This window comes from Vitis vinifera, chromosome 9, assembly GCF_030704535.1.
Source record: "Vitis vinifera cultivar Pinot Noir 40024 chromosome 9, ASM3070453v1".
In the NCBI taxonomy this organism is placed as follows: domain Eukaryota; kingdom Viridiplantae; phylum Streptophyta; class Magnoliopsida; order Vitales; family Vitaceae; genus Vitis; species Vitis vinifera.
Window position 1 is genome coordinate 4,057,339 of NC_081813.1, and position 15,156 is coordinate 4,072,494.

General features: G+C 32.4%; 1 protein-coding gene across 1 annotated transcript; it reads right to left on the reverse strand.

Moving 5' to 3' along the window:
- Positions 1 to 303: 303 nt before the first annotated feature.
- On the reverse strand, positions 304 to 7,613 carry LOC100248097 (kinesin-like protein KIN-13B). Its single transcript, XM_002284557.5, has 12 exons — positions 7,361 to 7,613; positions 6,753 to 7,004; positions 5,648 to 5,842; positions 5,385 to 5,486; positions 4,092 to 4,169; positions 3,865 to 3,946; positions 3,261 to 3,420; positions 2,872 to 3,174; positions 1,675 to 1,893; positions 1,219 to 1,573; positions 1,064 to 1,129; positions 304 to 887 (listed from the first exon to the last, which is right to left on the reverse strand). The coding sequence occupies exons 1-12, from the start codon at positions 7,520 to 7,522 to the stop codon at positions 708 to 710; spliced, it is 2,154 nt and encodes a 717-aa protein (XP_002284593.2). The 5' UTR covers positions 7,523 to 7,613; the 3' UTR covers positions 304 to 707.
- Between the last annotated feature and the right edge of the window lie 7,543 nt (positions 7,614 to 15,156).

The window sequence follows — 15,156 nt, forward strand, 5'->3', positions numbered from 1 at the left end:
TGATGATATTAGATATCAAATGTACAATAATCTCCTGATGAATGAAGAATGGGGCATTGGTATGCCTCATGATGAATGATGTGAAGCCCCTAAATGGGGTTTTGGTACACTTCAAGAGACCCTATTGATGCGTGTATATGATATGCCTCCAAACCCCTTACTAACAACGAATTGATATGCCTTGAGACAAACATAGTCGCCAATTGGTTTTCAGTCCCTAATGGCAGGGCCTGAACGTCCACAAACTAATGGACCACAGATTTGACGAGTATGTTGGAAACTTACTGCCTGATACTAAGAGAATAGCAATCTAATTTTAATTCCTTGCATTATCAATCAGAGTACAGTGCTGCAGTCTGCAGAGCTTTACAAAAGCATGCCAAATAGCATGTTAATCCCAGAGTTTCCAGTGACACGATAAAGGGGATAAATCAATAACAAATTTAACAGTAATGATAAAAATGTGAAAGAGAAATAGGGCCTTAATTCGACAACAAAAAACTGCAACTCCAGAAACCTAATGGAGATAGCCAAAGATGTAGGATGATGCCGAACGAAACAATCCCATGCCATTTTTACTAGGCCACAATGTTCTGAGCAGAATCATATAAGCCATGGAACCAAGCCACCATTGGATCGATGATATTGAGATAATAAGCTTCAGAGTAAAACCAAGCTTTATTTCTCATCTGACAGCAACTATGAAATTATTGACCATATGAAGACACTAAAACATTATGCTCCTTCAGACGCTTCTGAAAATGAGCCAAATGAGCTTGAAGCTGCATTATTCCAGCAGCCTTCTGGGATAGTATTGAATTCAATCTAGAAACATAGTCATCCAGCTGATTCCCGGGTTGATCTGCTTCGACCAACAGGTTCATCTCCTGCACATGCAAATAGGAGAATGTGAACTTGACAAATGTGCATGCATAAACCTTTAAAAGCACCCAATTCCCTGTGTTAGCAAGAAAATATAAGATCAAAACCTATGAATAAATGAGTCGATTGCCCATAAGAAAAGATTAAACAAGTCAATAGTTGAATGCAGGTGGTCACAGACCTCTCTAACAATGTTCATGGTCTCCTCCACTTGTTTCCGGTGAGCATTTACAAGATCTTCCTCTTCCTGAGAAAATGCAATGCAAATTTTACAACAGATGGATTTACTTGATTACTTGAATGATTCTAATAATGATTGGCTCCTATTGTTCTTACCTGTAAGAGGGCATTCAAATCATCATCTGAATGGGAGATCTTAGTATCAAATTTTGGCTGTTCCTTCCATTTTGTCTGGCCATTGGCCTTCCTAAATTTGTCTTCAGAATGAGAAAGATGGTATGGCTCTAGCCTCCCATTCTTCCATGATGGTTTCTCTTGCTCATAGGACTCTTCTGACACATCAAACTCGTCTCTTTCATTTTGGTCAGGCCATGTATCAGTCATGTCATCTTCATAGGTGGTTACAACAGGTAAAACTGAAGATAGGGGCATGTTTGTTGATTCCTTTAGGTTTAAGGTTGAAGACAATATATCCTTCTTAGAGTTGCCGCCTTTGGAGAGGCTCTTCACCCTGGAATATAATTTTTTATTCAAACAAAGCATATAAAAATGAGTAAAAGACAAGTAAAAATAATACTGGTAATTTTTTCTTTTAATAAAGACTATTTTCACCTGTCGGCATATCTTAAGGTGTTGAGAGTATGCTCACACGATCCAGCATTGGGTGAAATGCATGAAATCATTACCGTACGTGAGTCACCAACAAATGAATCTCTTAGAACTTCAGTTAGTTTACTGCCTCTAAAAGGAATATGACCCTGATCATTGTCAAGTGCTCTTATGCATTCCTTCAATGCAAGCAAACTTTTATTAATCTCAGCACCTTCCATTCTGCATCACATGGTTTGAAAGAGCTAATTAAAGAAAAAGGTCCACTACAGTAGAGAAGAGGACATGTGAAATATATTTTGACAAAAGCATGAGATTTGACTGCCATGACATAGATGGAAACCACCATGGACTCGTACTAGGAACTAATTTGGGCAAGGAAAATGTTGAATATTTGGGCCTCATTGAGCATCCTTTTTTTTTCAGGAAAAAAAAAATGCTAAAATGGAGAAGACAAAAAACCAAAATGTATTTCAACTAAATCATGAGACTCGTGCACTATCAAAAATGCATAAAGGAATGACACAGATGGATACCACCATAAACTCGTACTAGAAGCCAATCATGGCAAGGAAAACTTTGAATCTTGGACCTGAATGAGCACCTTTTTCTTAACAGGCTCATTAGAAATAAAACATACAAGGAACAATACAGATGGAAGATGCCACATGAAATCATAATAGAAAACAATGCTGGCAAAGAAAACCTTGAATATTTGGAGGTCCTTCAGCACCTTTTTTTTTTTTTTTTTTTGAGTATTTTAAATAGAATATCAAGTTTAAAATTAAAGTGGCCTAATAGAACAGCACAAAAAAGGAAATAGAATAATTATAATACTCTAGAGTATCTGACTTTATCTTTTTATCTTTTATGTGTTTTTTCTTCTTCTTTTTTGGCCTTAGATTTTCGTTCTCCTGAAATTTGATTCTAAGTCAAATGACCAATACCTACCCATAGATGATGATGTCTTAGCTTTGGAATCCTCTTAAGGGCATGTGAAGAGGAAAAAAATGTAAGGTGCTGACAGACAAAGATCTAGTTCAGTAAGTTTTTTACCAATAAGATCCTATTCTTAGACCTAACATTGGTGATTCAATAAGCACTATGAATATACTTTCCCACCTTTCAAAAAATACAGTCAGAAAACATAAAAGACATCTTACTTGTCCTCTAGATTTAAATAATGGAATAAATTCATACCTTGTCTGCTTATCATTATCTGTTGTATCCGCACCACGTTCACTCCCAGCAAGATCTATAAAGGAGAGCTTGCCAACAACACGAGGAGGCTTTGATTCATTGCCATCAACAGATCTCTTGATAGCAAGCTGAAGTATGGCATGTGAACGGGAGGACTCCTCATTTGCACCAGTTGTACCAGTACTTCTTGTTGCACTTCCTTTCTCAATGAGCTCTTTAATTGTTTCCACATCAGATACTCTATACTCTTGCAAACCCACAATGCAAACTTGCTGTTTACCATCTTCTCTCATGCAAAGTTTTCTGCACAAATAAGCTTTACGTTTCAAACAGACTCAAGAGACAGGACATGATAACTAGATACCAGAGTATAGGCCGTAACCACTTACTTCCGATCATTGAGGAGATCAAAAAGCTTTCCTCCATAAATTTCAAAGAAGCTTACAAACAACTGAAAACCTTGGTTCCGGTAAGTGTGGTGCATCAATCTCAAGATATCCCGAGACGCCTTAAGTGGCAATGGTTTCATAGTAAAAGTTTTTCCACTCCCTGAATAAGCAAAAGGACAGTAAGCACACAGCAAGACTTAGCAAACAGAATAAAAAGAAGATATAGTTTCATGCTTCAACCCAGCAGGAGTACAAGAAATGTCAAGAATTGATATGCATGGCCAGGAAAGGGAAAGCATTTTATTGCTCACTTTAGCTTCACAGGTTACAACCAATTCATGCTGACATGTACCAGCCTCATAGTGACTTTCCACACAGAAACAACAAAAAAGAATTCACGAAATTGAGGTAAATGTATAACAATTAAGCAACGTGTTTATTTTCGATCTGTATTGGCCATCATTAGGCTACCAATATGGTCTTCTTAGAAGAGCATGTGAATAATGAAGATACAAGTCTAATCAACATTATGTTAATGATTCTAAGTTGCCTGAAAACAAGCTTGTAAAGGCATCTACTCCAAATTTGGGAGATAATCATTTACCTGTTTGCCCATATGCAAAGCAAGTTGCTTTTGTGCGTTGAAAAATTATTGGAACAATGGGCTCCACAGTCTCACGATAGACCTACAGAAACAAAATGAGCAACCATGATTAGCTAAAAAACTTTTATCATAAGGAGATGTTTCTTCTTTATATGTTTGTTTGTTTCTTCTTCTTTTTTTTTTTTTTGATTTTTTTTGAAGAAAAAACTGTTTCTTCATATACTCACCTCATCATTTGAAACCTCCTCATTCAACACTGCATCAAAAAAAAATTCATGCTTCTCCACATATTCTGTCAAATCAACCTGCAGAACACAGAGATTTAGAGATTTTAAGTATTTGAGTTGGTTTTCATTCCAAATTTCCAATTACCAATACACATAAGAGCTTTGAGCCAACAAGTGATCATATGTTTACATAATAGATTCTATTTCTGAGAGCAGAAGTAAATTTCTTTGGTGATGAGGGTCAGGAAACAACTCCCATTTTCTGGACAAAAAGATTAAAAGGCAACCACAAAGTTGAGATCAAATCCTAGCATACAACAAAACCAATTATAGGATCTGGCATGATAGTTTTAATACCTTTAAATATGAGTACAACCACCCTACTTTTGTAAATCCTTTAACAAATTATACCTTTCAAATCTAATCAGAAATAGTTGTTTTCAAACCAAATTGTGAATCTGCTGCTCTTGTTTTTATTCCAAATAAAATAAGAGAACCCTAAATACACTTTGGAGAGAATTGCATTTAATAATCTTTCAAGAAAAAGTTTTTAAACTAGTGTTTTTCCAAAATTTAGTAAAAATGGATATATATATATATATATATATATATATATATATACATAGAGAGAGAGAGGTAAAGAAGACAACTAACAACACAAGGATGAAAAGGCAAGTTATCCTTAAAGTAGGTAAAGCAAAACACACACACAAATACACATACATAGGAAGAGCTGCTGTATATATATACAACTAACAACACAAGGATGTAAATGCAAGTTATCCTTAAAGTAGGTAGAAGCAAAACGCACACACAAATACACATACATAGGAAGAGCTGCTGTATATATATGCAACTAACAACACAAGGATGAAAAGGCAAGTTATCCTTAAAGTGGGTAAAGCAAAACACACACACAAATACACATACATAGGAAGAGCGGCTGGAAAGCATCTCAATCTAAAAAGTTTGGTTCAGGCCATGAATTCTAGTAGACTAAAAGGCATGACATTGTTCACATTTAATATCATCTGCAGCTCTACTTGCAATTAAATCCACTTTCACCTGTATGTCATTGTCCATGACATGAATTAGTGATATTGGAATTATTGTTAGACTCTATGTATTGTTGTACCATAACCAATTACTGGGAAGCAATCAAAATCAAAACATATAAAATGTGAAAACAAAGTTGCAGAGTAAAGCACCTCTTGCATCTGACAAAATTTCCTATTGAATGTGAAAATGAAGAGAATGACCAAAAAATTACATTTACCAGGCAGTGACACTCACCTTAAGTTTTGTCTCATGAACTGTCAGAGAATTGGCATCAATAGTTATAATGTCCTCCTCATTCTTTGCTAACTCCTTTTTATTTAATGGTCTTTTGCGAACCTGAGCACAAGAAATTATTAATAAATTTTAGGACAAAAAATGTAGCTTTCAATTATGTTCAGTTCAAAGTTTTTTACTTTCATCGTAATTCATTTAAGGAAGAAATGGAATTGACAGGTAAAGAGTCACAAGGTAAACTTAATGGAATTGAGTGAACTTACCACAACTTTTATCTTCGCAACAGAGCTGGCCTTCTCCTTATCAGCAGCAAAACTTTTCAGTAGGTTGTTCTCTGGCAAACCACGAGCTCTGCCACCCTGTTTGTTGGCAGGGATGTATGGCTCAGAGTCATCAAAGCTTCTGCCCCGTACAGAATGATACATGGAAGTGCTATCATAAAGACTATGAACTGGCATCTAACCATGAGAAACAAAAGAATATCAGCAGGACAGTTCAGGCAAACTCAAGTAAGCCAGGTTCTATTATTAACTCCTTGTATATAATGAGAATAATATCAACTTGGGGCACCTAAAGTATCATTGTGTGTAATGAGACATTGAACTTTAAGATATCTACATTATTTGGCTTACTCATATGATTCAACAAAACACATCTTTGTGTGAAACATAAGAACTTCTCAGCATCTTTCAAATGCTTACCATGATTTGGTTTACTAAAACAAAAAAGTGGTACAGAAAAGGGGTAAAGAAAGAAACAGAAGAACAGGGCAATGTATTGACATTTCATGGCAGTATCCATAATAATGGTCTATGTGATTTGGGTACAAGTGCCAGTTGCAGGTGCATCACAAGAAACGGAATCATGTGTCTCCAAATCTTAATACAAGGCTGAGTTGACTAGCTTATAAGTTCTCATCACCTCTAACCTCGGATTGTATAAAGGGCTTTCGTGGGATGATCATGTTAGAAACAAGTACTTGCTTACTTTACTGTACCCATGTCACTGAGGTATACAAAAAGAAATGTAGGGAACCTCTGGATCGATAGAAATCAGCAATTCTTGCCTCCAGCCTAGGTTTGAACCAAGGGCGTTTAAAGTGTTCATATAACTGCAGGTGCAAGTTGGTTTGGTGCAACCTACAAAGTAATCCAACCCAAGCACCTTTGGTTCATATCCTCTGGTTCTTCTAAGGGGGGCAAAATCATCAAACGTATGATCACCACACAATGCCCCTCAATGTATCGTTGTTTTAGTTCCAAAGACTGATATGAAAGGTAAAATTTAATTTATCATCACCGTAGCTTCACAAAGTCAACATTGAAATCAAATCTTACTATGCTCATTGCAAAAAGTCAAGAGACCCACCTCAGGAAGAAGCTCAGTATCCAAAGAATGCAGATCTAGGAGTCCAGGACTGAACTCACTAGGTGAAACTTGCTCCTCACCGGTCTTCCTCTGACCCATCGACCTCGAATTTAAAGGCGGCGTAGATGGCTCTGAGTAAAACTCATTCCCTCCACCAAACTCCCTCTGCATACTCCTATACACTCTCGACCCCTGCCCCCCTCCTCCTCCTCCTCCTCCTCCACCTCCACCACCACCATAGTACCCATAGTCCTGTTCTCCGATACAAAATAGAGCAATCAGATTTAACCACAAAACAGTTCAGATATGAAACTGCATCATCAGATCCACAAATAGCCATGGTAGCTAAGAACATGCAAAAAATTGACCAAATCAGGGATTCAATTTTCAAAAATTGAATGGCTATGACGAAATGGGAAAAAAGAAAAGAAAAGAAAGGAAAACAAAAGAAAAGCGCTCTCTACTCCAGCTCATACAAGTATATATAGTTCGTCTGACTGAGTTTTTCATTATGTAAGCCAAAAAAAAAAAATCTCCTTTTCTTTCCTGTACTCTTTCTTAGCAACCAAACAGGAGGTAAAAGGGAAAAAACAAAGAAAGATCAGGACCTGAAGAGAAGGAACGGAGGCATTGGAGGACTGGAGGTGCTGAAGACCAGCAGATTGAAGCCACCTCCCATTAGACGAAGCATCTATGAAGTTTTCGGAGTACTGCCTCTGATGCATCGTCGATGCACCAGATCTCTGCGCCTGCCTCCCCAACGCATTCATCTTCTTTCTCTCTCTTTCTCTCTCTTTTCTCTCTCCACAACCTCTACCAGAGAAGCTTTGAGGAAGAAGCAATTGAAAAATAATAAAATAATACAAGAAGAGGAAGCAACCAACTTTGAATTTTTGGGGCACGTGCGAGGGAGGTGAGGCACGTGCGAGCAGGAGTGTTAAGTAAAAACAACGGTTGTGTGGGGCCCACTTGTTTTTGAATCGCACCGCCGTCCCACATGGTGGGGCCGCCGTGGCCGTTTTATCTGTTCGTTTGTCATTTTTTACTTTTTTTCAAATTCGTAGTTTGGAGGGCTGTCTTCATAATGTGCCACGTGGCATGATCTCAATATCTGGATAGGATTAGAAGTGTGGTGCAAGTTTTGGGACGTTGATATGGTGTGGCCCCACACTGGAGCGCCTGTATGTCCATCAAGTGGTGTTTTACGCGCACTTGAGATTAATTTATTTGATTCTTAGGAGTCAATGGTCAACTATTATAAATATATTTTATAATTATTTATAAAATAAAGAAGTTATTTTCAATGAATTTTGATCAGATTTTTTTTATCTCATTAAATTTTTAAAAATATCAAAATTAATTTTCTTTAATATTATTAATTTTTAAAATAGGATATTTATATATCACATATCATATCCATTGAAAATCAAATAAGATATGCAATATTATAATATTCTTGAATATTAAATCTAATAGAAATTATATTTAAGATTACATATCATATGTAATGTATGATTATATTTGTTTGTAAAATAAATAAATAAAATAAAATAAAATATATATATTATTTTTAAATATTTAATTTTATAAAAAAAAAGTTATTTACAAAATAAACAATATAAAAAAATTGATAAAAATAAATAAATTTATAATGAACTAATTAATATAAAAAATTTTACAAATAAAATTTAGTCTCAAATGACTGATTTCTTTTTCACTTGGAATCGTAGTTTTTTTTTATAGATTTTTTATTAGATAAAAAATTTCAAATCAAACAATATTTAATACATTAGATTTCTTAACCAATATGTTCATTTTAAAAAATAATTTAGAACTCAAAAAAAATTTAATTATTAAAAAAATTTACAAATTAAAATTAGTCTCTTTAATGAATCTTCTAATTTCTAAGAAAATAGACACATATACTCTAGTCTTCCTAAAAGCAATTATTGTTAAGAAAGACACATAAACCCTAGTCTTATAGTGCATTTATCCAAACATCACGACAAACACACATAAAGGGAGTTGATGGACGTAAGTCAACCTTCTGGTTTGCCAACAATCTCCCCAGCAACACTTCTGAGATTTGAACTTGTGACATCGACTCAAATACCATTTGAAAGATCTTAAGCATTATCAACTCTCTTAAAAGCAATTACTGTTAGAAAAGATGTATACTCTAATTGCATTCACTTAAGCACCCACGATGAACACTAGGAAAGTTGATGGACGTTGTAAACCCTCCGATCTACCAAAAAAAATTAGTCCAAAATACGTTGTTAAAAAACCGACACTAAATATATGTAATAAAAAATTCATCTTATTTATATTTAAAAACATTAAACTTTATTTGTTTGTAGATTCATTTTAAATAGAATATTATTAACCAATTACTATTTTTAACACACAAAAAAAAAAATCAATTATGCTTTCACAAGGATTCTACCATCCATATTTTTATAATATATGCTATTTTATTAAAAAAAATTATTATTTTATAATATTAGTATTTGTATTTTGTAAAAAAAAAAAAAAAAAAAAAAAAAACTATTCATTTTTAAATCTGTCGACTAGGACCATCAATGCCTTAATTGCTAGGTAGATACTTGAAAAATATGGTACGGATTACCCTTGTCTTCACTCCACACATATGCCCAAAGGACCCACCTTTTGTTGAGGAGTCAAACTCACAAATCCCCAATCTTAAATTCATAATATGACTTATCATATTATATGCTAATTTTTCTTTTTCCTTTCTTTTTTTTCCTTTCCATTTCATTATAATTTCCTTGATATTTGAATGTAATTTCTATCAATTCATTAAATTTATGATATCCTAAAATTATCATCTCTCTATACTTTCATTTAAAAAACATGTTTACTAAAGTAATGCAATTTTATAAATATAAAGTATTAAGGTCTATTTGATAAATGTTTTCAATGACAATTTCTAATTTTTTTAGAATAGAAAATAGGAAAACATGTTTGATAATAAGAAAATTGTTTTCTATTTTTTATCTTCAAAAATAAAAAAATAAAGTATTTTTAGAAAACATTTTTGAATTATTTTCACTTATTTGTGAAGGGTTGTTTTTAAAATATAATTATATAAATATGTAGATGTATTAAAACTAAAGTACTAGACATAAAAAGAATATTTTTAAAATATATTTAAAAATATTTTAAGTTTCCAAATAGAATTTTGTTTTATAAATTTGTATAATCCCCTACTAAATATGATATTTATAAATATTATAATATTAGTCCATTAGATGCTAAGGTTTTTTTTTTAATCAATTTAATTTCATTGATATTTATAATAATTATTAAATATCACCAAAAGAATTTCCTTTTTTATTAATAAACATATCAATAGTCAATTTCTCTATTGTTAAAGAATTTATTCAAGATTTGAAGTTGATTGTTGGATTATGGATAATGTTGGTAAGGGGAAAAATTTAACCACCTATTAATTGTCATCTGTACTAAATTGACATATGTCTTCAATTTGAAAATAAAAATTTGTCATATGTTACTGTCACAAAACTTATGGTACAAGAAATTTATGGTGAATAAAAAGATGTGAGGTGACATTAATGTTTTAAATGATATAATGACATATGTCCACCATGTGACACTTATTAAATTTTTTTAAATGTCATCCATAACTTTAAATAACATCATGACTTGTGTCACATGGGGCACGTGACCGAGGAATTGTCTTCCCATAAAATAGATAATAAATAAATTAAGGGTTTATTACACTTTACCCTCCAACTTATATCATGTTTTACACATTGTTCCATCGAGTTTAATATTGAGCAATGTACTTGTCATACTTTATAATTACATGCAGTATACATTTTTTGAATGACTATGTTACATTTTTTTAATAGAAGGTGTATATCCTTTCCACGTTACCGAGGGCAAAAGAGTCATTTTTCTTTTTAAATGAGGGCAAAATGGTCATTGTCATTTTAGAACCCTAAACGTTAGCCCTTTTCTCCTCTGTCAATCATTTCTCCTAGTTGCTGCTATTGAATCCCCAACCCAAAGCCCTAGAATCCCATGGAAGCTAATGTAGGGTTTTTCACTCTCTACTCTATTCACCCCTCTCATCTCTATGCTTCATCTCTCTTAAAACCCTAATTCAGAGTTGTCATTGGATTTTTCAATTTCAATTTGTGGAATTTTCTTGAATCAAGGTCATGACGATGTGGATTGATGTTATTTTTTATTGAATTGCTTGTTTTGGATGTGAGTGCATTGATTGATTGGGGAATTCACCGACTTTTAAAAGAGGCGGGGTTGGATTCTCCACATGTTGTTGGTTTGGATTGTTTTTTGTTTTGGATTGGGTTTTGGTAATGTTATGTTTGGTTGCGGAGAAAAAAAGTGAGGCTATGAGAGGGAAAGACGATTTTGTGAATTCAAGTTAAGTTTCGAATTTATCGTACTCAACTCAACTGAATGATTGTACGAGTTTTTGTTTGAGTTTGTTTTTATGTTTTTCTTTGGAAAATTGTAGAAGGAGATCTTATTGGATTTTAAATTTGATTTTTTTTTCATTTCTTTCAATAAATTCCAATTCTGATTTGAAAATTGGACGAATTAATGTTGGATTTAGATGTGTAGGATTAGAATTTGGGTGGGTTTTCAAATTATTTTTATTGAATTCAAATTTTACTGAATTGAAGAAACAGAGTTCTGATGGGGGATGCCACTTCGCATCCATCTACAATTGCTATGACTTCAAATGAATTTGATGCCCGACTAAAGAAGCTATTGAGCTATCATTTGAAAACCCTAGTTTAACACCTGAGGAGATTGTGGAAGCATCGAGATCAATTGTCAAAGTTGCAGCTACGGCGATTAGGGTTGCTACTGAAGAGAAGACTGCAATTATAAAAAGAAAATGACATTTTTATCATCATTCACGTGGAAAGCATATATGTCTTCCATTTAAAAATGTAACACCATCACTCAAAAAATGTACATTGCATGTAATTATAAAACATGAAAGGTACATTGATTGATTTTAAACTCGATGGGGTAATGTGCAAAACACAGTATAGGTTAAGGGGTAAAGTGTAGCTAAATAAATAAATAATTAGCAATTTTAATATTAAAATAATTATTGAAATAAAATAATAATTAGTCTCCTTAATAGCAAGATGGTTTCTCAACTTTTATAAATAGGACCTTCGTAGCTTTAAGGAAACGCATTACACTTTAAAAGTTTGAGGAGTGCTCATGTAAGTCAAATTTGAACATGTGAAGATTTTCAAGGTTTTTTTTTTAAGGTGCCTTTGATTCAAAATTATGCCCAAGATGCTTAGATGGGGTTTTTATCTTTTACAAATAAGAGAATAGTGTGGAAAGTATCGATAATTTTACAATTCAATCAAAATTACAATTTTTATTCACATTTTTCTATCTAAGGGAAATTTGTGTGTATAGGCTTATGACACTACAAAAGACAAGAAATTTATTATGACACCTACAAAAAGATAAGAAATTTATTATCCACAATAAGAAATCTAAAAAAAAAAAAAAGGGAGAATTATGTTTTGGGGGTAGATGGGCCCCCAAATTAACAAAAGGTTTATGTAACTTTTCAAATTGAGCCCAAGATCTAATAAAAGTATGAAAATTGAGTTGAAGGATATCATCCTTCAGTATTTCCAAAAATGTCCTTTATTGATTTTGAAAAAAAAATTAATATTTTTGAAAAATACTTTTATTTAATTTAATATTTTTAAAAAATACTTTTATGTAATTTAATATTTTTTAAAAATAAATTTATTTAATTTAATATTTTAAAAAATATTTAATTTAATTTTTTTTAAATACTTTAATTTAATTTAATATTTTTGAAAAAAAATTTAATTTAATATTTTTGAAAAAAAATTATTTAATTTAATATTTTTGAAAACTACTTCTATTTAATTTAGTATTTTTGAAAAAAAAAATATTTAATTTAATTTTATAAAATATTTTATATATATTCTTAAAGGGTATATTTGTCCGTTACTATTTCATATCCTTCAACTCAATTTCAAGAGTTATATTGTAACGACCTGCTCCCAACCATGTAGATATTGTCCACTTTGGGCCCAAAGGGGCCCTCACGGCTTTAAAACGCGTCTACTTGGTTAAGAGGAGCCTCTACATATATAGCGCCAGGAACTTCCTCCCCTATCCGATGTGGGACATCACAAATACCCCCCATGCAGACACAACGTCCTCGTTGTGTCCCATGGGATTGCGGGGCCAAACAGACAAAGCCAAACAAACCCCCACACCGGGGTCGGGGATCGGTTCTGATACCATTTGTAACGACCCGCTCCCAACCATGTAGATATTGTCCGCTTTGGGCCCAAAGGGGCCCTCACGGCTTTAAAACGCGTCTACTTGGTTAAGAGGAGCCTCTACATATATAGCGCCAGGAACTTCCTCCCCTATCCGATGTGGGACATCACATATATAGACCTTTTGTTAATTTGAGGGTTCATCTACCCCCAAAAGATAATTCTCCAAAAAAAAAAAAAAACAGATATGGTAAGCAAGGAATTAAATCTACCCCTTTTGATCCTATCAAAGCCATTGGAATTGGAACAAGATTCAATTTTTTTTTTCTCAAGATGATTAGAGTTCTTTAGGTGATTTTCCTTACAAATCCAGGAATATCCTTAACTCTTATAAAAGCGAAAAAGAATGTAAAAACACCTAAAAAATGGTAGGAGAGGAATTGAGTGATTAAAAATTTTCATAAAATCATTAAATTAAAACCCCAAATCCATAAATCATAAGTGAAATAAATTAAAGAGTAGATGAAAGAGAAATACAAACACTTTTATAGTGGTTTAAGAACCTGCCTACTACACTTCTCAATCTCCTATTCGAGTGAGGGTTATACCATCCAAGGCTTCAACCCAAGTCTTCAATCTTTCAAACTTGATTCATGACTTCAATGGTCACTACAATACCTTGTGGTTCTCAACCAACTTGAATCTCAATCACTCAAAGAACATAAAAAATTGATATTCTCAATCCTAGTACAAGTGTAGCTCAATACAAAGAAAAGAAATATAAATTTCAAAGAGTGTATTAAAGGATTTGCAAGTGAAGAATTCTGGGAGAATTATCTTTTAGGGGTAAATGGGCCCCCAAATTAATAAAAGGCTCATATAACTCTTCAAATTGAGTTGAAGGATATGAAATAGTAACGGATAAATATACCTTTTAAGAATACATATAAAATATTTTTTTTTCAAAAATATTAAATTAAATTAAAGTATTTAAAAATATATTAAATTAAATATTTTTTAAAATATTAAATTAAATAAATTTATTTTTAAAAAATATTAAATTAAATAAAAGTATTTTTAAAAATATTAAATTACATAAAATTATTTTTAAAAATATTAAATTACATAAAATTATTTTTAAAAAATATTAAATTAAATAAAAAATATTAAATTAAATAAAAGTATTTTTCAAAAATATTAATTTTTTTCTCAAAATCAACAAAGGACATTTTTGAAAATACTGAAGGATGATATCCTTCAACTCAATTTTCATACTTTCATTGGGTCTTGGACTCAATTTGAAGAATTACATGGACCTTTTGTTAATTTGGGGGCGCCCATCTACCCCCAAAACATAATTCTCCCAAGAATTCTATACATTTAAATTAAAAGCTTTAAATGAGAGAAAGTAGGTGAAAAACAATTCAATGCAAGTGTTCTTTTCTCAATAAATGTAATGAAACTCTTTAATTTATAGAAAATTAGCTCAAACACTCAAAATAAAACAAAAGTCCTTAACCAATCGAGCTCTAATTCGATTGGTGGGCTAGTTGTTGGTACAATTAATGCTTTGCATGTGATAGTTGGTGTTTTTAATGCTTGACAAGACTTCTACTTGCTAAATACGGGCTAATGGAAGAAAGAGAAAATTTTGTGCAAGCTTGACTGGTTCTTAATTGGGAAAGCCTGACTAGTTAGACTAGTTCAAAGCCCCTTAATTAGCTACAAAAAAAAAATGTAAAAAATGTTGCCGTTTTCAAGTTTTAACCTTCTAGTAACTTAAGTATCTCATCTAAAAACTTTTATAAGATATTTTTGAAAGTTTTGAATTTAAGGTTTTGAACTAAAATGCATATTCATCCAATTTAATGATAATAGGTCACTTTTGATTTAAAGCAAGGATGAATGAAAAACATTTAGAAATGTATAAAAATATTTTATCTTAAGTGGACCCATGAGATTCATCTTACATAGGTTCTCTGTTTAAAGATCTATTTTTTCATGACTTTTGAATCTCTTTAAACCATCTTTGAATTAAATGATAAAACTTGAAAACTTTAGTATACTTAACCTTATATTATAATCATCAAAAC

Excerpts from the sequence above, each read along its gene's own strand:
- LOC100248097 (XM_002284557.5), bottom strand. The coding sequence starts at position 7,522 with ATGAATGCGTTGGGGAGGCAGGCGCAGAGATCTGGTGCATCGACGATG. Across the intron at positions 3,175-3,260 it reads GATCTCCTCAATGATCGGAA|AAAACTTTGCATGAGAGAAG; the intron begins GTAAGTGGTTAC and ends TTATTTGTGCAG. Across the intron at positions 1,130-1,218 it reads ATTTGAATGCCCTCTTACAG|GAAGAGGAAGATCTTGTAAA; the intron begins GTAAGAACAATA and ends GCATTTTCTCAG.